Here is a 26,107-nt window from a genome sequence, read left to right as displayed (position 1 = left end):
GTTTTGAAGGGGGCCATGTATATATAGATGGTTTCAACTTGAAAACACAAACGCTCTAAATGGACCCGATTTTATTTCCTGTTGCATCGTCTGCTGATCTCAACAACTTGACGGGAGATGAACTTGGGTTCAAGCTGTTTCCTAGCTTTTATCGTTCAAAGAGGAGCTATGCATTATTATATTGCATATATCACATACTATATTGTAAAAACGCTTACTATTTTATGATGGTCCAGTCAGACACCTGTGGCGGTCAGTTAACATTGACCCTTGTCTCACATAGTTAATATTGAAATGAACAATGAATATTAATTAACGGACTCCCCTTCCACCTGATGGACGCATATCATCTGTATTATTATTATTTATATACATATAAAATTGCTCCATATGGATTTTAATATATCATGGTTTTAAGTACTGTAGTTTTAATGTAGTTGGTGTTTTTTATAGTGGTGTTTTTGTTTTTTACAGTAGTTTTAATGTAGTTGGTGTTTTTTATAGAGGTGAGTGTCTATGTATTGTGACTGTATGTTGTCTTTTAACCACTGCACAAATGAACTTGCGAAAGGAAAATAAAGTAGTTTGAAGTTGAAATGCAGCGCCACACCAGCAGTATTGACGTTCTGTTCCCTTTACCCAGCATCTGCTGTCTCATATTGTGCCAATCTCCATTCTAAACTGATAATGTCGAGAGAGCATTCAGCCATCACCAGGCAACAACACCACCACCACCACTTGACAACAGGAAAGCTGCACTGCAGCTTCAGCATATAGAGGAGCGTTCATTAGAACAATCTCTCCCAGCCGGCATACTGATTACCATTCTGATGAGAGAGATCTCAGAGAAGCCCATTCCCCTCTCTTCCCCATTTCATTGTCGCTCTTCCTCGTCTCTGCCTCCCGTGGTTCCCTCATCTCGGCCCAAATCAACCCACGGCACGACCCAATGGGACTTCTGATAATCTAGTGGAAATAGACATATCCCTGTACAAATCCTCCTCCTGCTGTCTCCACGGGCAATTTGATGCACATCACAGCTAGGGCTGAGCGATGTGGGAAGCAATCAATACCATGATAATCATAAGGACTTTTCCCTCTTATCTATAGACGGTTTCACTGGAATCCTGTTGCTAGGGAACAGTTGGCACCCAATTTGTATTTCCTGTCAACTATTGCATTAATTAAGCAATAATACACAAGGAGCCGTGGGATGTCATGAATATTGCCACGGCTGTGATGCGCCCGCAGCCACGAGAGAGAAGCTCGAGTGGCGTAGGCATCACAGATTGGCACTATTCATGACATCCCACGGGTTCTAGTGTATTATTGGTTTTATAGAGAAAGTTGCACTGTCGGAAAAAATATAGGATGAATACAGACAATTCTAGAGTCTTTTATATCGATTTCAGTGAACTTTGTGTAGAAAAATAGGTCTTAAAGATGTCTCATTGCTATGGAATTTCAAATGGAGTAGGCTATCAACCAGCTTGGCAATGCAAACGAATGACGTATTAGTCTAATGCAAGCGAAAGTCTGATAGTCATCGGCGCCTTGGCGGATCAGCACCTTGGATAGTTCCGGGAGTTGGACGACAGGCCGGCGACTTGGTGGTGTTGATTTCATTACGGCTTTTCTCCAGTGCGTCCAGCTCGTCTTTCGTTGGATTGGCATTCACAATGCGTGGTCGGAACTACCTGTTGTATAATGTTAGAACAAACACGCGAATTGTGATTGGTCAGTCGGTAACTACGTCGATTATGGCTGCAGTTCTGAATGACTTGTTTTAATAGGGAGGATCACAGCTGATCTGCAGAAACTGCTCTATGAACATATTTCTCAGTGTTCAGACACCCCCTCATTGTGTAAAAACAATACAAAACACAGGAAAATGCCATTTTTACAATAGGGGCCCTTTAACAGAATGAGCCAATTGAGACAAAACTGATTATAAATTAATATGATGGATGTCAAATTCTGTACAGCAATCTTTGGCGGGAAAAAACGCTGTGTGACAGACGAGCTTCTTCAACCACCTTCTAACCACATCCATCTCGACTCATGAGAGCGCGTGAACCTCCCACACATCTCTCTTCAGAACACGGCACTTGTATTAGGGGAAACGCATGAGGCTAGGAAATACATCAGCTCTTAGGCCCTGCCCACAATTATCCTATTTTTCCACTGGCCAGTCTGTAACACGACGCAGATGGATAATATTTACCAAGTAGCCCATCTCTACTCAGCTTACGGTGCCACTCGCTTTCCGAAATCAGGGAAAAGGTAATGGTACCAAACCATGTCAAAACTGTGGCCAATGTGTGGTTGTGATTGCAGCTGCCATGATGGCAGAAGAATTTTTTTTTTTTTTTTAATGTTTAATCAAGGTCATCCGGTTTGTTGTCTGTTTGTCGTTTGAAGAGGATGGTGTAATATTAACATGGCGCTTTTAACATTTTCCCCACAGCTGCTCCGTAGCACACGGTCACCTGGCTTTTACAACTCTTTACACAAGATAAGGGAGACCCTCTCTGCACAGGAGCCCGCTGCACCCCCCCCCCCCTCCTCACTGCTTAATCACCAGACATACACTACCGTAATTCCTCTAATAGTAACCCCGGCTTGTATTTGTTTCAACTGTAGCGGATACCAGGCTTGTATTAGGAGGAGGCATGTATAAGAGAGAGGCCTATATTTCTAATTTTCAAACTGATCATAATGAATAAATCAACATTTTGTGTCAGTTTGAACCCAGTAAAATGTACTGGGTTCATTTATTGAAACCAAGTACTGTATGAAACACGGTAGTAAACAGTGCAATTACAGGTGGTCAAAAAAAGTAAAATAAAGTAAAATAGTGCAATCACAATACTGGTATAATAATAATAATAACTTCGTTTTATACAATTCTGAGGTAGGCTTACTCTCTTGGTAAACATTAACACCATACCATTATATGGTATTTACTGCACAGCCAGGCCAGCATATAACAACAATAACAAAATATATTGCCTATGGTAAATCCGTTGAGGGAAATACCGTAATTCCTCTAATATACATGAAACCCGGCTTGTATTAGGAGGCCGGCTTATAATTGCTTAGCTCAACAGCGTACCCGGTCATTAATAGAGACCCGGTTTTTAATTGAATACCGGTTACTATTAGAGGAATTACGGTAATTTATAAGCTCAGACAGGAAAATCTGTTCTTAATTAATTTGAAATGGATGAGATATTTGAAAGGAGAGTAAAGCTTCTTGTGTCTGCTGTGTGATGCTGTCATTATTTGTATGCTTGCCCTTTTGCTGAGTTTTATTATAAAACATGTATCGCTCCCGCAGAAGGAAAGGAGTCATCTCACAAAGCTACGGTGATGAAGCACGAGGGAGGCCATGGCGGCTATTACCTTTACCTACAAGATGAGCACACAGTACAACATACAGTAGTCTCATTACTTATTACTATTCTGTTTAAATGTCTGGGTGAGGGGGGTTTAGCTAGTCCAAATGAACAGCAATATTGCTATTTTTAGCTATTGCAGTGGCTGTTGGTGGTAAATTAAAAGACTAGACTTTAGATGTGTTTATAAATTGATTTTACAATCGGTACAATAACAATAGTGCTTTTGCACACCTGAGTGTAGGTTGACGGGTGCGTAGGAGAAGACCATGGGCCGACAACTAAGAAACAAAAAGCTTCCTCTCACTGTCTTCACTTGCAGAGAACAGTAACCTTCGTCTGTTTGCTGTGTTTTTGTTGGTTGTCATAGCAGTTATCCGGTGAACTCTGGACATAAAATAATTGGATCACACACACACACACAGAAATTCAAACAATATTTTGATAGGACATTCATCAGGCAGCTCATTTGTTTCCTTACAATCGCTACAACTGTGTTGTGGAATTTTTGTGGAATGAGCCAAGACGGTGAACTGTAGAAATTCAGATGAGTCAAATTGTATAAAAAGAACACAGTTTATTTTCTGTGGCCACAAGAGTCTCAGTTCGATACAGATAGCGGAAGACAATATGTGAAGTGAGCCCAGAGTGTTTAATAATTATTTATACTGGGCGGCTGGGTGGCGCAGCGGACATTGCGCTCGTCACCAACGCAAGAGACACCGGTATTGAATCCGGCTGTCAGCGTTGCCTCCGGCTTGGACCGGCCGTCATACTGACTCATACTAACAGGTGTGGTTCCTGTTGCCTGGAAAACAACCCATGTGACCCCCTTGCATAAAGGGGGGGATAAAAGTGACCTAAATAATTACAGACCAATCTCCAAGTTATCCTGTCTAGCAAAAATCCTGGAGTCAACTTAAAACATTCATCACAAAACACTCTATATTAAACCCACACCAATCTGGTTTTAGAGAAAAACACAGTACAATCTCGGTGGCTACTGTAGTTATAAATGACATTGTATCAGCCCTTGACAAAGGAAAGCATTGTGCTGCCCTGTTTGTAGATTTGTCTAAGGCGTTTGATACTGTTGACCACCTTCTCCTCTTACAAAGATTGCAGAGTGTTGGCTTTGATACAGGTGCTTGCAGTTGGTTTCAAAACTATTTAACAGAAAGATTTCAGTGTGTGAAAATGGGAAATGCCCAATCAGAGCTTCTACCCATCACAAAAGGTGTTCCACAGGGATCAATCCTCGGCCCGGTCTTATTTACCATTTATATTAATAATATTGTCTCATCTCTGAGCAGCTGTCAAAGCCACCTTTACGCGGATGACACAGTTCTCTATTGTACTGCTGATTCTGTGCAACTGGCCACTAAATATTTACAACTCTCCTTTGACGCCCTGCAAGATGCACTTATTAGTCTAAAATTGGTGCTTAATGCCAGTAAAACTAAATTCATGTTGTTTTCCAAAGCCAAAAATATTGTTTATAGTGACTTGCATATATCGACTCTGAACAGTTCTTATATCGAGAGAGTTTCAGAATACAAATACCTTGGTATTTGGATTGATGAAGGACTTACATTTAAATATCATGTGGGCGTTCTCGCCAGTAAATTACGGAAAAAGATTGGCTTTTTGTATAGAAATAGAGCCAACTTCCCTATGATTAGTAGAAAGAGGGTTGTTGAAGCAGTATTCCTATCTGTTTTGGATTACGGAGATGTGATTTATAGACATGCAGCGGCTTCCACTCTTAAGCCCTTAGACTCTGTTTATCATTCAGCCATTAGATTTATCACCGGTGATAGTTATGGTACTCACCATTGTATCCTATATAATAAGGTCGGGTGGGCCTCTCTGGCAGAGAGACGTAAGTTGCATTGCAATCTTTTTATCTATAAAGCCATAATTAGAGATTGTCCAAATTATATTAGTTCTTTATTGGAATGGACCACTGGACCCTGTCGTACACGATCCAGTTTTTGGCTTACACTTAGAGTGCCTAGAGTTTGTACTGAACTTGGTAGATCTGCTTTTGGCTTTTTTGCCCCTACATCATGGAATACCCTGCAGGAAACACTGAAACTAGACACTCCTAGTGTCTATGGGTCGGTTTAGAACCTTAATGACCAATCAGGTCACCACAATATGTAATTGTTTTTAAATTATTACCTCTGTTTTAATTTTGAGCTATTTTATTCTTTTTAAAAGATGTTTTATTATTATTTTTTAATGTATTTTAAAATGTGCTCTCAATTATTCTGATTGTCTGATGTCTTTATATTTATGAACACACTGTGACACTTGTGTATGTAACATCTCGACAGCACTGTAAATGAGTTTAATTACTCAGTGTATTATCGAGTATAAATAAAGATTGAATGAATGAATGAATTGGCAGAGTTAGCCGGAGGGGAGTCGATTGGTGGTAATCTGGACGTTGTAAACAGCCACTCCTACAGGTCGGTCAGGGCGCCTGTACAGGAAAATGGCGGGGCAGTGTGCGCCTCCTACACGCTACTCCTCGCCAATGAGAGTCCGCGCTGGCAGGTGAAAAGATATGACTGGCTGCCTCCACATGTATCGGAGGGGACATGTGATGCAAGGCTTCTATCCTCCCTACAACCGGCCAGTGGGGGGCATATGCGAGCAACGATCAAGACAGTGGAGGGGAGAATTGGCACGGCTAAAATTGGGATGGGGAGAAAGAAAATAGAGAAATCGAGGAGAAAAAGTGGATACAAAAATAAGTCTTTATACTGTAAGACACAAGGTTATATAGGAAAGAAAGACGTTTGGTCATGTCAGGCATTTCTAAGAGAACAATGTGGAAATGTACAGTCATGAGACTGTGTCTGGCTATTTCTCTAGCTATGTCAGAGATTCCAAGGTACTTGAAAAATGACTCTGGCTATGTGAAGTGAAACCCAGAGTCATAGGTATAACCCTGAGCTGATTTTATACAGTAAGAGAATGAAGACATTTTGTTATGAGAGACAGACGAAACATTCTGTCTGTACGCTAGAGAATGTATGCCCATTGCCCAGTAAGCTGTTTTTTTTATGTAATAGGATGAAACATAATAATTTCTATAATAACTTAAATGAGTCAAATTGCCATTGCAAGTGGCATTTGCCCAACTCTCAGGTGATTGCAATTATTATTACAGCTGACATAGAGTTGTAATAGGGAAATGGAGGAATGCTTCTTTACTTGGGAGTTTAGTAGCTTAGATATTGAGGCTGTGTTGCAGCAGATGTCAGATTGACATTAAAGGGGAATGCCACCCAATTACGAATTCACATACTGTACCTTCTTCTTGTGCTCCAGGACAGGGCAGTATTTGTGAACATGTGCCTATTCTCTCCTGAAGCTAGACATCAGATAGAGAACCCTCCGACCGAAGGTTCACACAAACATTTCATGAGGCCTCATAAAGTCACAGCCTCATTCATTGTCTATGGAGCAGCCCCAGATTTTACATCCCAGTGACATCAACCAATGTCTGATTTCTAGCTTTAGGAGAGAGTCTTATGTGGTTGTGTGCACAAATACTGACTGAACCGTCCTGGGGTCTAGGAAGGAACATATTTTAATTCGTAAAATGCATTTCCCTTTTAAGCATTGTACAGATTTGTTGCCAATTTAATTTCCATGTCGATTGAAATCTTTGTTTGTTGGCTATGCAAATAAAATGGGTCACTTGTTAAATAGCACTGTTCCTTTTTTTAGATGCATTTTTTTGGACATAAAAAAACATGGATGACCCTATGAACGGCCCTCATAATTACGCATCTAGAACTTGAATCGGGTCAGTAAATGGCTTTCCTAATTTTCCACCTTGTGTGTCCTATGCAGGGCCAAAGAAGACACAGTGTGTTACTATGGAAACAAAGGCAGCCCTGAGCCCATCCGTATAAAACAAGGTCTGTGTTTTTTTTCGGTTGGTGTAGAAACTGTTCAACTCACACACTGCCCCTCCAGCCAGGCCTGCGGGATGTCAGTCAAATCATTTGAACCCTTTCACTACCAAATGGTTAACCCTTTCACTGTGACAATACAGAAGGTTAACCCTTTCACTACCACACGACAAAGGGTTAACCCTTTCACAACCACACTACAGAAGGTTAAGCCTTTTCACTACCACACTACAGAACCGTCTGTAGTGTGGTAGTGAAAGGGTTAACCGTCTGTAGTGTGGTAGTGAAAGGGTTAACCTTCTGTAGTGTGATTGTGAAAAGGTTAACGCTGATCTTGCCTTTTTAGTATGTGGATTGAGTGAAAGGTCAGAATGCCATTACTAGCTATTTTCCACGCATTCATCAATGCTCTTGTGTTTGTTGTTGTTGTGGTGTGTGTGTGTGTGTGTGTGCACGCGCTTGGTCTGTGTCTGCTCCAGCAGGGATCTACGGCTTGAGTAACTCTCTGCTGGAGACGCCGTGGAGGAAGCTGCAGCATGGCAAGCGTCTGTTCACCAGCGTGGTGAACGGCCAGTCGCTGCACTGTGACGGTCTGGTGCAGGAGCTGCTCACCGTCCTCAACAACCAGGAGCTGTGAGTGGAAACACACCAGACTCTCCCGTCAGGGACACTGGAAACACACCAGATTCTCCCGTCAGGGACACTGGAAACACACACCAGACTCTCCCGTCAGGGACACTGGAAACACACCAGACTCTCCCGTCAGGGACACTGGAAACACACCAGACTCTCCCGTCAGGGACACTGGAAACACACCAGACTCTCCCGTCAGGGACACTGGAAACACACCAGACTCTCCCGTCAGGGACACTGGAAACACACCAGACTCTCCCGTCAGGGACACTGGAAACACACACCAGACTCTCCCGTCAGGGACACTGGAAACACACCAGACTCTCCCGTCAGGGACACTGGAAACACACCAGACTCTCCCGTCAGGGACACTGGAAACACACACCAGACTCTCCCGTCAGGGACACTGGAAACACACCAGACTCTCCCATCAGGGACACTGGAAACACACCAGACTCTCCCGTCAGGGACACTGGAAACACACCAGACTCTCCCGTCAGGGACACTGGAAACACACACCAGACTCTCCCGTCAGGGACACTGGAAACACACCAGACTCTCCCGTCAGGGACACTGGAAACACACCAGACTCTCCCGTCAGGGACACTGGAAACACACCAGACTCTCCCGTCAGGGACACTGGAAACACACCAGACTCTCCTGTCAGGGACACTGGAAACACACCAGACTCTCCCGTCAGGGACACTGGAAACACACACCAGACTCTCCCGTCAGGGACACTGGAAACGCACCAGACTCTCCCGTCAGGGACACTGGAAACACACCAGACTCTCCCGTCAGGGACACTGGAAACACACCAGACTCTCCCGTCAGGGACACTGGAAACACACCAGACTCTCCCGTCAGGGACACTGGAAACACACACCAGACTCTCCCGTCAGGGACACTGGAAACACACCAGACTCTCCCGTCAGGGACACTGGAAACACACCAGACTCAGACACTGGAGGCACACGACGCACCATGTTCCTCTTTAACCCTTTCACTGCCACACTACCAAATGGTTAACCCTTTCACTGCAATGATGCATATGGTTAGCCCTTTCACTACCACACTACAGAAGGTTAACCCTTTCACTACCACACTGCCCATCTGTAGTGTGGTAGTGAAAGGTTAACCTTCTGTAGTGTGTGGTAGTGAAAGGGTTAACCTTCTGTAGTGTGGTAGTGAAAGGGTTAAGAGAATATATTGTTTTTGGCGAAAGCATAGCTGATAAAGCACAGATGAAATGGATGGACAATAGCTAGATTAATGCAAGACCTAACATTGTAAGTTATGATTTCTTATTTTTATTTTTTTGCAGCTCTATAGCTCCCTCTGTTGGTTGGCCGGTCGGTTAGTTGGTCCACAAAAGCATGTGGATGCCTGTGTGTAAGCAGTCGCAGCTATTGTGGATTTGTGCTTGTTTGTTTGTGTAAGACAGAAATAATCATCCTTTTAGTCTGTGAACTTTTACACCCTTCACAGTGTGTTTCTCTCTCTCTCTGTTTAACCCTTTCACTACCCCACTACAGAAGGTCAACCCTTTACTATCACACTACAGAGGGTTAACCTTCTGTAGTGTGGTAGTGATTTTAACCATCTGTAGTGTGATAGTAAAGGGTTAACCTTCTGTATTGTCGCAGTGAAAGGGTTAACCATCTTGGTAGTGTGGCAGTGAAAAGGTTAATGGTGTAGTCGGACAGTATATTGTACCTGTCCAATTTAATAGACGTTCCTGAGTCAGTTCACTGTGACGTCTTTTTAGTAAGAATTCTCCAAAAAGTCACAAAGGTTGTAAGTATTAAAGTGAGTATGGTTTACCCCCCACAGGAACACCCCTGACCCTGCTCAGGAGAACCAGGGAGCGGGCTACAGCAGGTCCATGCTCCAGGCTCTGTCAGCCGTGTGTGTCCGCTCCCCTCATTATGGCACAAGGTCAGTATCCTCTCACCAATTATCTCTTTGGGGCTTCTTCATCTGTCCGGTAACACCCACCCCCACCCACAGGGCTGTGCTGGGCCTGTGAAGATCATAGATCTTCATGCATAAAGAATGCTCGCCCAAAAATCTGTCCTCTACAGCCCCTGGAGTGAGAGAGGAAATGAAAGGTGATCGCAGCCCTCCTCTGCAATCACTCTTCTATAGTTATAGGCTACTTATTTAAAATGCATAAACCTCTGATGCTTAGACTGGCCCTTTTCCTACTGAAAGAATAATGAAAGAGTCAGATTATTTATATATATATTATATATATATATAATCTATGTAATCAGAACTCTGGATTGCGCTCTGAAAAACTGATTTTATATGTCTGCACTTTATGTGCTCATTTGATGTCTATTCTATTCTCCTATTTTATTGCACTGCACTATTGCACTATTTTACTCTCTCTATTCTATCTTACTCTTTTTATTATCGTCTATTTTTAAAACTGAATCAAACCATAAACAAGGTGGCCTGTTGGGATGTTGGATTCTAATGTGAAAAACTGTGATTATATATGTTTGCACTTTATGTGCTCATTTTATGCCTGTCTTTTTTCTGTTGTGAAGCACTTTGAGCTGCAATTTCTGTATGAAAGGTGCTATACAAATAAAGTGTATTATTATTATTATTATTATTATTATTATTATTATTATTATTATTATTATTATTATTATTATATATTCATAGTATTTGATCGCAGATATCTTGGTCGCAAACAACAGGTGATTATAATGAAATGACAAACCGTGGCCAGTGAGCTGTGGCACTGCGCCATATTGTATGGTCATGAGAATACTATGAATATATATTTACTGTATATAATTGTGTTCTCTCTTGTGTGCATCCTGCCCTCAGCTCAGCCATTTAACAGTTTTGAGTGTAGTTTCAAGTTTGTTTATTATTAGTCACAACAAAATACAGAATACTTTATGATGAAATGCTTGTTTTTGTATGAGCCCCTGAATGATGAATGAATTTATTCACACACACACACACACACACACACACACACACACACACACACACACACGATATATTACATGTTACATATCTTCATGTGAAACAACAACGACGCAATTGTGTGCATGTGCCAGGTCTCCCAAGAAGCTATTTAAAGCTTTTGGAGGGAGCCTGATCACAAATATAGACTAAATATAAACAAAAACAAAACATACAACGTGGTAGGCTTACACACCTACATACTAACTGACATAAAACATAGATACATGAATACAGACAATTTATACCTAAGTTATGATTCTATTTAGATATATGATTTGAGTAAATCCTCTTTCAGTGATTTTTTTTGAGTGTTTTGAAGGATTTTGACAGTTTCAGACTCTCGTCGAGCTCGTTCCAGATCTGCGGGCCCCTGCATGCTATACTTAGGCCGGTACATTTGAGTTTTCTCCTCTTGCCAAATATAAGATGCCTATTTCTTGTGTTGTGGATGTGCAGTGGTCGGCAGACTGGGACAAGCTCAGACAGTCTGTGATTCATGTTGTTGACAACTTGATACATAATTGATGCGTTTTGGTGTATGTTAAACTCAGCGAGCCTCAGGAGACTAAAACGATGGAACAAAGGGTGTGAGGGCGCTTTATACCCGGACCATGACACTACTCGTAGTATTTTTTTTTGTAAGCTTTCAAGTTTCTTGAGATGGCTGAGAGTGTGCTACATACAGTAAAAAGAAAGTAAGTAAAAAAGGAATTAAGAAGTAAGTAAAAAGTAAGTCAAGTCAATATACATATATACAATACAGAGTAAAATGGGTAACAGTGAGGTACAATGCAGAGGTACAAAACTTAGGGTAGGGTGCAAATGAGGTATGAATGTAGTGCAAATCTCTTTAATAATAGATACATATAAAGTGTATTAAATTGTCTAAAGTGAGTGGTAAGGTGAGTGTTTGTTTAAAGTGAGTGTGTACATGTGGATGTGTGTGCAGTGAGTGTAGATGATGGGTTGTTACATAGTGTCATTGTCATTGAGCATCCTGATGGCCTGGTGATAGAAGTTAGTATTCTGCCAACTCATCAGTAGTACCGTACTTTTCGCACTATAAGCCGCACCTGAATATAAGCCGCAGCAGCTAAATTGAATGATGTGTACATATATAAGCCGCACTGGACTATAAGCCGCAGGTGTTTTAATGTTTAATTACCATATGTAATTAGCATTGGGACACAATACTGTCGGACAAATAACAAGAATTAACTCATTTACAAGTTGTATTAAGTTTAGCAAGTAAGGGAACAGATAAATAACATTTCAATACAGTCAAAAAAGCAATATTTAGATTTTTACATTTTCGGGTTTGGTCACGTCGAGTCACATATAAGCCGCACCGTTATATAAGCCGCAGGGTCAAAAATGGGGAAAAAAGGTGCGGCTTATAGTCCGAAAAGTACGGTAGTATGCTCTTGATCTGGGGTCCACACCCCATTCAGTACCAACGGTATCTAATATTCCAGATGTCTCAGCTCAAGCTGTATATAAGAGGGAGGTCTTGACACATTGCCACCCCTTCCGTACCTTTTATTTCTGGTCTAATCTTGTCTCCATATCTCTCTTCTTTTCATTTTTCATTTATTCGTTTATTTGGAAGGGACAACATGTATTCATGGACAATACATATAATGCACTGTAAATACACAGGATTTAGCAAGGGATGCTAATTTTCATCCTGTACCCAAAACAATACAAAAACGGAGCAATATAAAAACATGTTAAAACAAAAGAACAATAATTTACAAATACATGGCTACAAAGCTAAAAAGGACCAAGACCATAAAGGTCCTATTATATATGGTCACATGCTTGGTGTTCTAGAAATATATTTTTTTTACTTTGAGTTTAAAAGTAGTAAAAGTTGGACATTCTCGAATGGTGGTAGGTAACCTGTTCCACAACATACTTCCCTGCACTGACGAGACATTCTGACCCAAAGTGGTGTGTCGGCGTTGCACCTCGCAATCCTCTCTAGAGGCCGACCTATAGTCCTGTGACCACGATCAGACTTCTTTTGAATTAATCCTCCCACTTTTGAATTAATCCTCCCAGGGGGGGGGGGGGGGGGGGGACATACAGAGTCCATGTAATGTTTTGTAAATTATACAGACCTGTTTGAATGACTTGAAATGAGCAAAACTAAGAAAACAGTATTTTTTCCATTATGACACAGTGATGATATTTAAGAGGCTTTTTGTCTATGTGTTCAGGACCAATACCATTATCCTTATCGACGCAGCAGGGAACGTGAGCTTCACTGAGCGCACCATGCTCAACTGTGACATCAGCCGCTGGAGCACCAGTTCCTACCAGTTTAGACTCCAGGAGGACTGAGGAGACTGCCGGGGTATGAAGGATAACCCCACTCTGTGCCTTTCTGAGTCCCCATCACTTCCTACCTGTTCCCTCAAGAAACCTCAGCAGCACAGCCATGGCATCATGAAGACTCTTTTTGCTTTTTATTTGGGAGGTGTGAGACAATGAAATAATGGCACTTTCCAAGAAAAGGAGATTAATTGCACTTTTTCCAGTAGCCATCTTTTTTGGGGGGTAAAATATTTTCCTGCTTTGCTGAGGTATATGTCATAATTATGTGCATATGACGGCGTGACTTGATCAAATAGTTTATGGACACACATCCAACCTGCCTCAGGCCAGGTGCAGGATAAAGGTAAAATGTGAAGACCGAGGCAAAGGGATAACCATTGGACAAACACTGGACTACATTTCTCATATTAAAGTATCGGGAGCTGTAATCCAGTGTGCAGTTATTCCTTTTTGCCTCATTGATCAGATCATAAATCATGGGTTATTTCCGTGGGAACATTAATAGCAAAGCTCTTATTGTTGATCAGAGGGAGAATATAATTTATTTATGCTTGTGATGTGTACTGATTAAAGAATATTGCCAAAGAACAACCATAATTTAGTGGAGAAAAGTGATTTATCTGCTTGCAGCACAATAGTAATCTCAAAAGAACTGAACTGACAAAGGTTCGTTTCTGGCACTGCAGCTCTGATCTCTTCATAACTGCTTGCCTATGACTGCACTGGGATTTGGCTCATTGGTAGTCTGATATTTGCATCCAACTTAAATCTTTGACACAAAGAAAAGCATTTGAGGGGGGTCTCAATAACTACCCATATGCTATAGCAGGGGTGGGCAATTATTTTTCCCAGGGGGCCGAATGAGCAACTGAAAATATGTTGGAGGGCTGGGCCAAAATTCCAAACTCAATTATGCATAATATACATTTTATTTCTATATAAAAAGCAGTAAATGACATTGTTTTGACCCCTGGTAAGAGTGTATGTTATTATTTGGCAATTAAACTGTGAGGTTAGCTTTCAAAAATATCATTTATTCAAATAGAATTTATTTCCAAAATGATAAACAAAATGTGAAACATTGAAACAAGGATTTTCTTAGCTTTCTAAAGACATCACATCATCTTATAGCCAAAATAAACAAGACATGATGTCACTGAACTGTAAAGAAAAGTGTCCCAGTTTTGTAGCCTTTTTTACTTTACATGCCTATATTAAACATTTAATGTTTTCAGAACTGCAAAAAAAAGAAAAAAAAATATCAAGTGTCCCATTTCACTTGTTATATTTCCACATTTTAGTGTTCTTCAGTTATTTTTTTCCATTCAGTGTGAGAAATCCAGTCTCTGTTGAGCTTTAACAAGTCCATCAAAGTCAGGTTGCATGTCTGAGGTGGAGATGCGAAGCACAGCTGCCAGATGTTCATCAGTGAGAGAGGATCTGTACCTGGACTTGGTAAACGTCATGACTGAGAATGTCTGTTCACATATGTAGGTGGATCCAAAGAGAACCAACATCTTCTGAGCATGTCACCTCATGTTTGGAAAGTTCTCCTCCTTGAGAGCAGAGTAGAACTCTAGCAGTGATGCTGACTTAAAGTGCTCTTTCAGTAGTGAATCAGATGAGTTCAAGCTGAACAACTATCAACACTGCAGGTAAAGGGAGAGGAAACTAGCTGCATTTCATCCTCAACCTTTTTGAAATCTTGAAAACGCCTTGAAAATTCATCATGTAGTGCTCCCAACATGGATGAGTACCTGTGCCGGTGATCAGCTGATGGTTTGACTTCTTTCAGGGTTTTCATGTGTTTGAGATTGTTGCTGCCTAGTTGCCTTGAAATTAATTGCAACTTTGTCATGAAGGCTTTCACATGGCTATGCATTTCATGAGCAAAAATGCCCTTGCCCTGCAGTTGTGTGTTCAGGAGGGATGGGTACCGTTCACATTTGAACCGATACGGTACTGGTACCTGTGAATCGATACCGGTTCGGCTTGCCCCGACTGCTTTGTTGTTGAATCAAGTCAAATCCTAGGTAAGCGTATATTGTGCGTGTGAACGTTGACATGAAAAGAAAAAGGTAAAACTTTTTTTTTTCTTTTTTTTATTATCATGTAATCTTTCGCGGGCCGGTCAGAATCAGCCGTACAATGCCCAGGTCTGTGCTATAGTGATGTGTTCATGAGTGTTGGTATTTTCTGCATCAAAAAGTACAATTTTGCCTTTGCTTTCTACTAAAAAGGATTCATTTGACCACTTATACTGCCGCGTTCTGTGGTTCTTCCTACTCTCTTTATTCGCATGACCCTTACTTAACACTTTGAATGCCATCCACAAGTTTTCTCTGGTTTACCCCCCGCGGGTTGAATGCCCACTCACGAGAATATTCGTTTGTTCTCTTTTTTTTTTATTTTTTTTTAGCGATCTGTAATCATATTTCATCAACAGAGTCTACCGTTGGAAATTCAGCTACCTCAGGTGTGAAAAAGCGCCCCCTATCGTCTCCCAGATGGTAATTCACCCTTTTGGATTGAACTCAATGAAAATGAATGAGAAAAAAAACCGCACTCCACATTTTACTTCTCACTCATGCAACCGCCAGTTTCACTCTGGAGTTTCAGAGCAGCGGAGATTATGTGTTTTTACAGTATACACAGTGAATCAATAAAAAGATAGATTTTTTTCGAATGGCGATCAGGAATTGGAATAATCCATTTGGATACCATCTGATCTCGGGTAAGGAATTTATGTTACCAGTATTAGGATAATCAGACTCGTTTTCACAGAGATATAAGCTTTTATGTGATTGTGATATTGCTGTTTGGCTGTACGCGCCATCAGGAAATAGGAGAATCGATTTTCAACTCGCGGCACGAGCGTGCATGCACACACATATACTATCGATAATCTAGCGTTTATTTGAAAACGATTCATAAATAGGCCGAACAATGACAACGTTCTAGAATATTCCAGTAAAAGGCGATTGTCATGGAATGTGTTATTTTTTTCCGTGAAAACTAGTGATTTTCAAAATGCTAGAAAACGGAAATGAAGCGATAAAAAAAACAATCTGCTACGACAATGTTGACTGGAAAATGAGTCTTTGATAAGCGATGGGCAGATTAGACACATAGCCATAATTTAAAACATAGATTAGGCGATATTAACATTAACATTGGAGTGGATGGTGGCATTCAAGGGGGTAAAAAGGAAAACACGGCTGGCTCTCAAAGTGTTAAAGGTGCTATAAATAACATCCAGTCACTAGATGTCGCACGAGAGCACCAGCATTGTTGTTTATCCAATCGGGTGCATTCTACATGGGGAAATGCGAAGTAGGGACATGCACATGTAAACAAGATCATTTTGGACGTGCAAACGTTTGAATGATAAATTCATATATATTTTTTGGGCGGCTACGTGGCGCAGTGGGCAAGGCGCTCTCAACGAATGCTGGACACTAGGCTCGAACAGGATGCCTCCTGTTCGAGCCCCGCTCTCCACATTGCTTTCAGTTTAGCTGGTCGTCCACAGTAATACACATTGGCCGTATTACGGGGAGGGAAACTGAAGGGTGGGAATCGGGCGTTGTGGACAGCGACTCCTACAGGTCGGTTGGTGCGCCTGCGCAGTAGAATCAAGAAGCGACTGGGGCGGGGCCCCTCCAAAGCCCAGACCCCCGACGCTGAAAGATCGAGCCGCGCAGGTGAAAAGATGCGACGGCTGTTACCTCGAGTATCGGAGGGGACTCGTGCTATGTATGACTTAGTCCACATTGCAGCCGGCTTGTGGGAGGCAAGAAACGACGTTCGAAGACAGGGGAGGGTTGAATTGGACGATATGAAAATTGGGATGGGAGAAAAAGTGGATAAAAAAAAATTCATATATATTTTTTTAGTTTTTGGGGGGAGGGAGCAATACTTTTATTCTGCACATTTCTAACGGCTCTGTGGATGTATTGTTTTTTTAATGATTACATAAAATGTTATCTGTAGCACCTTTTTAAAGGCTGAAATCTGAATGGGTTGATACTTTATAATCCTGCAGTCTATGTGTTGATGAGCTGTAACGTTAGGGTGTAGCTCAGTGGCGGCCGGTGGGTACTTCGCCACTAGGGGCGCTATACCAAATATTTTGTACAGTACAGTACTGTACCACGCAAGACTCATGGCAAGACGTGAGCGATTCGACTCACGCTCACGGCAATGAATCGGCTCTTATGAACGAGTCGCTCAGCTGTTACTACAACAACACACAACCAGTCAAATAAAGTATAGTCTAGACTCTAATTCACAACTTGAAACACAATATAAATAGAAAAGTTAGAAACAAAACTCGCCCGTCTCCAAACACAGGCAGATCTCTCCCTCTCTCCTTCTCTCTCTCACACACAGCGCGACGTGGAATCGATTCGTTACACAATCAGACCTATTATATACCAAGAATAACTTCAGTATGAGTACAGGGCTGTACACATATTTTGCATATTGTTAAACGAGCCAAGGCTAGCTATTAAACTATCGATATGAATCGAAAATCTGGGACCCTGATGTAAACAAGACAAACGTCTTTCTCTGGTCTGCATCCCCTTAACAATTGTGTGTATTGAGCCGTACTGTATTGTACCCATTCTGCAATCTGTTAATAAAGTCTCATTCATTCATTCATTCAAACATAGACGATATTGAACAAGCCATAATCCACGTATTTTCAATCCGAGAGAGCTGCAGTAGTTAAATCAATGAGCCATCGACATAGTCAGTGTGGTAAGTAACGTTATTATTGCATCCAAGATTGATACACGGCTGGCTAGGCAGTTGGTAGTCATAGTCTTGTGTTATAAAATAAATAAACAATCAGCAATGTCTCGCTTCATGAATGGCCAGCACAGCAGTAGCCTAACAGTACTGCTCCTAAAAAAAACGATTTACAAACGTTAACGTTAAGCACAGAGAGAGAGACAAACTCTAACCTTAACCAACTTTGAAAGAGTGCCTAAGCTTAACAGTCTAAAGAACTTGCAGTCACGGCACGGCACGCTCTAAGACAAACAACAGTCCTAGACCAACCTAGGAACCAAGCTAGAAGCTAGAATTGGAACATTAGAAATTGGATTCGGCCAATCAGAGATCGTCTCTGTGAAATTCTGCCATGGAAAAAAATACTGGCGTCGGCCAATCAGAGAGCGTCTCCGCGAAATGCGGCTATGGAAATTCTTCACGGAAGTTCTCGCTGCTGCCTAGACTTCAAATCGCGCTCGGATTCCAACATAATAGTCATATTTCAACGCACAACGCTGTATGCACTGATTGGCTGTGACGGAGACAGCGATCAAACTGTGACGCGCACTCAGAGCGCTATCGCGTATAGCCCGGGCCGAGAAATACAAAAAAAAAAAAAAAACGTGATGTCACTTCCTGCTCTGGAAAACGATGTTTTTTTTATTTAGATAATAACGTTATATTGTGCATTGGAAATACAAACATACTTAAAATGAGTAAATATTATTAATTTTAAACATGTTTATATTATTTATAGGGCTATAAAACACAAAAACGAAAAAGTTTTATTGTCTTATTCTCTGATTTAACAGCAGCTGGCCAGCAGGTGGGTCGGCGCCCTAGCGCCCCTAGTGGTAGAGCCGCCACTGGTGTAGCTACCAGTGACTGCCTGGGTTTACTGTCGCTGATCTCGGGGCATTGGGGCCTGTACTGGGCGAGGCATCGGGACCTGTACCCTGCGGTGCACTACTGCCGGGTCAGTTTCCACAGACTATTGGGAGTGGACTTGGGCTGATTGGCGTGGGGTGGTTCTGTCCCGTCCCCATAGGCCCACCAGTACTCGCCGTGAAACGGTCAAAACTAAACGGTCACTGGGACCAATCACAGGTGTGAAAGTTGAGGATTATTTCTCACCCATCAACACTACAAATGAAAAGGAGGATGGTTTCGACATTAGCGGACAGACACGTGTTACTGGTGCGACATTAGCGGACAGACACGTGTTACTTTCGTCTTGTTTACTTTCGTCTTGTTTACATCAGGGTCCCCCATTTTGGCGCGACATTAGCCGAAGGAGTAAAATAAAGCACTACTTTCGTCTTGTTTACATCATGGTCCCCCATTTTCAATTCATAATGACATTTATGACATACTGTACACAACAAATACGGATATACAGATATAAGAATCTATATACAGTACTGTTACATTTGTGATTGATTGATTGAACATTTTATTAACAGATTGCAGAATGGGTACAATACAGTACAGCTCAATACACACAATTGTTAAGGGAATGCAGATCAGAGAGACTTTCGGTCCCCCATTTTCAATTCATCATAACATATATGACATACAGATAGACAGTACTGTTACATCTAGACATTTATGACATACCAGATCTACAAATATACAGTACTGTTTAAGAGTAGTTTAAGAGTACAAAAAGAGTCAAAAAATTCTGAACAAAGGCTATGGTAAATAAAATGTCACATACAAACGGGGCTGTCTTATCTCATTGTTAACACATTGACCGCCAGCAGCAGGGGGCGCTGATCCCCCTTAATCGCCAGGTCTTTATTCAATGGATATAGTTTTATACTGAGACATTTGCGAGTGCTTAAAATATATCTTATATTATATCTATGGGTCTAATAACGCTGTCGACTGTCACAGTGAGTTGCTTCCAGTCAACATGTCCAAAACAGATTTTTTTTTCATCCATACATTTCCGTTTTATACCGTTTTGAATAGAGTATGGTTTGGGTGCTTTTGAGTAATTCCAGGAAAAAGACGAGAAAAAGGCATTTTACTGTAATCCAGTCATCACGTTGTAATTTTTCGGCTGATTATCTAATCATCCTGAAATCAACACTAGATTATCATTATTATATCTCGTCGTGCATACATGAAATGACCGTCGTAGCGGGGCGCTCGCCCCCCCCCCCCCCCCCCGCAGTCAGCGGTAATAAGCACGCACATACACTTACACACAGATAGCTGTGATCGCGGTAGAAATAAATGTCAGATCAACGATCAAATTTATATATAGTGTTCTTACCTTGTATCTGATGTAATGCAAAAGAAATAATCCAAATATCTGATTGCAATTCCAAATACTGCTCATGGAGGTCCACAATGACGGGTGGGCGGGGTTACTGTTCAATGCCATCGTTTTATAGAACTGGCTCGCCTGAGTATTTAAACCCCGCCCGCCCGGCTCAGATCGGCTCTTAAAACACACCAGCTCATTTTCAATGAGATGCAATAGCTCCGCATGGCAGTATAGGGCGGTGTTGACCGTCTGCCAGCTCAGACAGGGTCTGAAGGGTATACCAGAGGATGCAGCTATGAATTATGAATAGATATAGCGAATAAACGAAATAACGATCCCAAAAACTAGTTAACTTGTTTCTGGCGCTGAACGCATGGCGGGCAATAACGAGTTAACCCGTTTCCGGCGCAGATTGTGTTAACCTGCCGATGGATGAGGGAAGGGCTGATGTTGTCCTTGTGTGTTGTGACCAAACAAGAGAGGCGTGTCATAGGTTATATATATTTGATATATATTTTGTATCGGGTTATATATTTTGTATTGGGTTATACATTTTATATACATTTCATATCAGGTTATATATTTTGTATCATAGGTTATATATTTGATATATATTTCATATCAGGTTATATATTTTATATATATTTTGTGTCATAGGTTATATATTTCATATCGGGTTATATATATTTCATATCGGGTTATATATTTCGTATCATAGGTTATATATTTGATATATGTATTATTGTCATTATGCAGCACAAGTACAGCACAATAAAAATAGGCTTGGAATCCAACCAGGGTGCAAATGTAACAGTAAAGTGCAATAGTAATATACAATGTAGGCTAAATAGGTGATTAAACTGGGTATACGGTAACGTATAAGTACTACTTGGTGTAGTCATCATCATCATCTTCATCATGGACGGGGCGATGATGACTCCACGCTACTGGGCCGGTTTTGTGCCATGTCATGTGTAGTGCAAATCAGATGTATACAGAATTAATATTTTTATGTACAGTGAATGATACAGGTATGAAGACGGTATGGTATTAGTCATACTGGCCAGCAGCGTAACTAAGAGTAGGTAAGGGATATGTACAAACATACACAGCCTCCATCAGAGGAGAGGATAAAGGCTCTGTCGGGCAGCTGACCATATCTCCTCCATCACAGCAGATGACCAGATACACATTCCACACAGGTTCAAGTTGAAGAAGTTTAATTTTAATGTACTGAATAATACAGGTACTTAAATTAATGTTCAATTCATCAAGACATTTAGAGACATACAAATATACAGTACTATGTAAGAAAAAAGCATCAAGTTATGTTTATAATTTTGGACTAATATAGAGGAATGTTGCTCAAGGTTATAAAACGCAGTTGTGCGCACTATGAACCGGGATTTTATTGAATAAGCAGCACATGTGTTTTTTACAATGATGTTGACCATGTGTATTGCGGTGGACAATAACAGAGAATGTGAAGTTGAACACCTTGTGAGAATGGTTCATGTTTAACATAGCTTTAACATTAGTTCAGCATTAATAAAGTAGTCAAAACGTGGGCCAAAATAATAGCAACTTCACATTCACATAGTGTTAGTTGGGTGTTTACAGGGAATATTAGCTAACGTGCGTTAGCTAGCTAACGTTAGGTTAGTGCAGAACTAGCCCCCAGCTGCAATCCCGGAGCGTGCGTTAGTTAACGTTAGCTCACCACTAAAGCAAATTACAGACGGAAAATAGGCCCTAATGTCCAAAATAGCGAAGGTGCCCCAGCCTAAGGTACTTACATTTTCACTGAAAGACATATTTGGTTATTTTTCAACGAAGAAGAATGAATCTTAAACCAGAGCTAGAAAATCATACAAACATATTTGCTCCACACGCATGCGCACTAAGCCCCGCCCAACATCACATGCGCAGTAGTGCACCGCCCATGCACAGTACAGGCCGCTTGTATGCTTTCTACAACGCAGTTTGGCGATTTGCGAATCTGATTGGCCAGGTCATTTCTGGTCATGTGACATGTACGCCCAATCGTGGGACCGCAAGTGTCTACACTGGTTAAGCTTAGGCGCTCTTTCGAAGTTGGTTATGGTTAGAGTTTGTCTTAGAGCATGGCGATAGAACGCCAGGTGCTTTGCAGGCTGTTCGACGCGGAAATGGGCAAAGACACAGCTCGTCACGCTATTGGGCGCACATGTCACATGACCAGAAACGTCAGTGGCCAATCAGATTAGCAAATCGCCGAACTGCGTTGTAGAAAGCATACATGCGGACGGGGCATCGGGGACTGTACTGCGCCCCGTCCAGACATTGGGCAGTGCGGCTCTGCAGATTTACCCTCACCATATAGGACGCATCACTGTTAGGGATGGGTACCGAATTCGGTACTTTTGAGGTACCGAACCGAAAGATGTCGGTACTACCGAGTATCGAATCAAGTGAGAAACCAAAAAAAAAATTATAATTTTTCTTTTTTTTTTTTTACTTTTTTTTTTTCATGTCAACGTTCACACGCACAATATATGCTTACCTAGGATTTGACTTGATTCAACAACAAAGCAGTCGGAGCAATGGCAAGCCGAAAACTGTCGAAAATTGTAGTTATTTGAAGTTTGGATTTTCTTTTTCACGACTGAGGTAGGTAAATTACATTTCTTGAGAATAAAGTACCGAAAAAAGGTACCGTTGGGTACCGGTATCGATTCACAGGTACCGGTACCGGTATCGGTTCAAATGTGAAAGGTACCCATCCCTAATCACTGTACACTTTACTCACTAATTGGTTTGACTTCACTGGCTACACGCAGGTTGCATCACTGGTATGTTTTCATATATAAGGCTGTTGGTAAACTTCCATTGATTGATTGATTGATTGAAAATGTTATTAACAGATTGCAGAATGGGTACAATACAGTACAGCTCAATACACACAATTGTTAACACTTTGATTGCCACTCATGAGTTTTCTCGGATTTATAATCGTTACGCTGAAAGCCACTTACAAGATTTCTCAGATTTTTTTTTTTTTTAGCGATCTGAAATCATATTGCATCACGCAAGCCTACCCTAGCCTACCCAAGAGCCGCCGGCGATCAGATGTGGAAAAAAGCGCTCCCTATCGTCTCCCAGATGACATCAGGGATTTTGGAATGGACTCAATGAAAATGGATGGGGGAAAAAATCCTGTACTCCACATTTTCCAGTCCACTGATGCAGCCGGGGTTACCAGAGTTCATTATGGATCCTCTGAGCACCGCGGATCATGAGTTCTACTGTATACACGTTAGATCTATACACTTATCGATTTTTTCGAATGGTGATCAGGAATTGGAATATACCAGTTGGATACCATCTGATGTCAGCCTGGTAAGGAATCTATGTTATCAGTAATCAGACTCAGTAATCAGACTCGTTTTGATGAAGATATAAGCTGTTTTGTGAAATGTGCTCTATCGGTTTCACTGTAAAATCCATGAGGAAATGAAAACGGCTATTATCAGCGCGCGGCTCGAATGGGCGTGCGTGTACGTATAATATTGATCATCTAGCGTTTATTTGAAAACGATTCATAAATAGGCCGACAAATATCAACGTTCTGGAATATTCCAGTAAAAGACGATTATCACAGAATGGCCCAGAATGGGCTGTTTTTTACCTCAAAACGGGTGCTTTTCAAAATGCTCTCAAACGGAAATGAAGTGATAAAAAACCAATCTGCCTTGACAGCACTGACTGGAAAATTATTCTTTGATAAGCGACGGGCAGATTAGACACATAGCGATATTAACGTTAACATGAAGTGGATGGTGGCATTCAAGCACTAAGTCGTGCGCCCCCTGGTGGCACTGAAAGTGTTAAGGGGATGCAGACCAGAGAAAGACTTTCGTCTTGTTTACATCAGGGTCCCCCATTTTCAATTCATCATAACATATATGACATACATGATATACAGATAGACAGTACTGCTACATCTATACATTTATGACATACCAGATTTACAAATACAGTACTGATACAAGAAGAGTCTAAAAAAGTATATACATTTGACGAAGAAACTGTACATTGGAGGAGGTTGGGTAGGTGGGGGGGGGGGTAACTGTACATTGGATTATCGACTAAACCTTACTTGGTCCCAAGAAGAGGGTCTTGTGTATTATTGGTTTAATAGGACATTTATTGTACATGGGAGGGGGTTGCGTTAGGACATTTACAGGGGCCAGTTTCGGATTGCAGTCTCTCGTAGGTGCTCTTTGAGAGTGGTTTTGAAAGTGGGTAGTGATTCACATTCCTTTACATCTGTGGGTAGGGCGTTCCACATTGATATGGCATAATTGCGAAACGTGTTTAGTCCCTTGTTTGAACCGAATCTGGGTTTAACATGATTTGTGGAGCTCCCTCTGGTGTTGTGATTGTGGTATTCACTGACCTTTGGTAAGTATTTTGACATGTACATGGGTACCATAGTCGTGTAGTGTATCTTGTAGACCAGGCCCATTGCAAGTTGCTGTACTCTGTCGTCTACTCTAAGCCATCCTACGTTGTCAAAGTGGGCAGGGGTGAGGTGGGTTCTAGGAGTAAGGTCAAGCAATAGTCTGACCAGTTTGTTTTGAGATGTTTGTAATTTTGTTTTTAGCGCCTTTGAGGTGCTTTGGTACCATGAGGTGCAAGCATAGTCGTAGTACCCTTGAATGAGTGCTCCTGCCAGAGTCTTCAGGGTATTCTTGTTTACCAGAGAGGAGATCCGGTACAAGAATCTAGTTCGTTGGTTGACTTTTTTTATTACATTGGATGCCATTTTGTCACAGGAAAGATTTGCCTCTAGGATGGAACCTAGGTATGTAATTTCATCTTTCCTTGTGACAATATTGTCACCCACTGTAACGAAAGGTTATCCTATAACCTAGTTATATGAATACTGGCAGAGCGTCTCGCTCCTGCCATTGAGATAACTCTTATCTCCTAGCACCTACTGTGCTCATGAACAAACAATTTGCACCCATGCACCTGACCAGGCCACGCCCCAGCGGCCTCCTATAAGACGCCGGACATGGTCACACTCCACTTCCAACATTGAAAACCCAACCAGGGGACCTCAGGGCGCTGAGAGCGAGACGCTCTGCCAGTATTCATATAACTAGGTTATAGGTTAACCTTTCGTTATATAGCATACTGGTCATCGCGTCTCGCTCCTGCCATTATGAGATATGGGGCAGAGCAGACGCGTGACCCGACAAGTGTACCCCCTGAGGGCCCGTAAGCCCCACTACCAGGGAGGAGGGGAGTCCCGTCCACCCACCCGTCCTAACGAAGGGGGGGCAGTCAACTCCACCAAAGTGCGAAAAAGAGGGAACCAGGGACCCCTAAAAATGCACAGTACAGGCGGGACCACGTGTGACACAGCACCCCGTGGCACACACCCACACACCCCTGCTAGCCCACCGACTGGCGGGACGCAGGGGAGGTCCCAGACCTCAGAACCGCCTGTGAGACAGAACCCCCAGTCATGTCCATGAGGTAAAACTTAACGAAGGGACCCGGGGAGGACCAGGAGGCCGCAGCACAGATGTCCTCCACCGAGGCCCCCCCTAACAAGGCGGCAGAAGCCGCTACTCCACGAGTAGAGTGCGCCCTGACACCCCCAGGGGGGACCTGTCCAGCCAACGTGTAGCAAAGGGCAATGCCCTCGCACAACCAATGTAACAGGCGCTGCTTGGACAGTGCCTTACCTGCGCGAGGGCCACCGTAAC

The 26,107-nt window shown here is 42.0% G+C and overlaps 1 protein-coding gene across 1 annotated transcript in view; it reads left to right on the top strand.

Annotated features, from left to right (window-relative positions):
* The window catches only part of tango2 (transport and golgi organization 2 homolog), a 76,185-nt gene extending 61,924 nt beyond the window's left edge, over positions 1-14,261 (top strand). The window contains exons 6-9 of the mRNA XM_084307366.1: positions 7,269-7,336; positions 7,813-7,963; positions 9,797-9,901; positions 13,177-14,261. Coding sequence (XP_084163492.1) covers positions 7,269-7,336; positions 7,813-7,963; positions 9,797-9,901; positions 13,177-13,300 — 448 coding nt within the window. The 3' untranslated portion in view covers positions 13,301-14,261. The remainder of the gene's footprint in view (positions 1-7,268; positions 7,337-7,812; positions 7,964-9,796; positions 9,902-13,176) is intronic.
* Positions 14,262-26,107: the final 11,846 nt, after the last annotated feature.

The sequence above is a fragment of the Notolepis coatsorum genome, assembly GCF_963971535.1.
Source record: "Notolepis coatsorum genome assembly, chromosome: 2".
In the NCBI taxonomy this organism is placed as follows: Eukaryota; Metazoa; Chordata; class Actinopteri; order Aulopiformes; family Paralepididae; genus Notolepis; species Notolepis coatsorum.
Note: the sequence above shows the minus strand (reverse complement) of the source record. Positions and strands in the feature narration are given on the sequence as shown.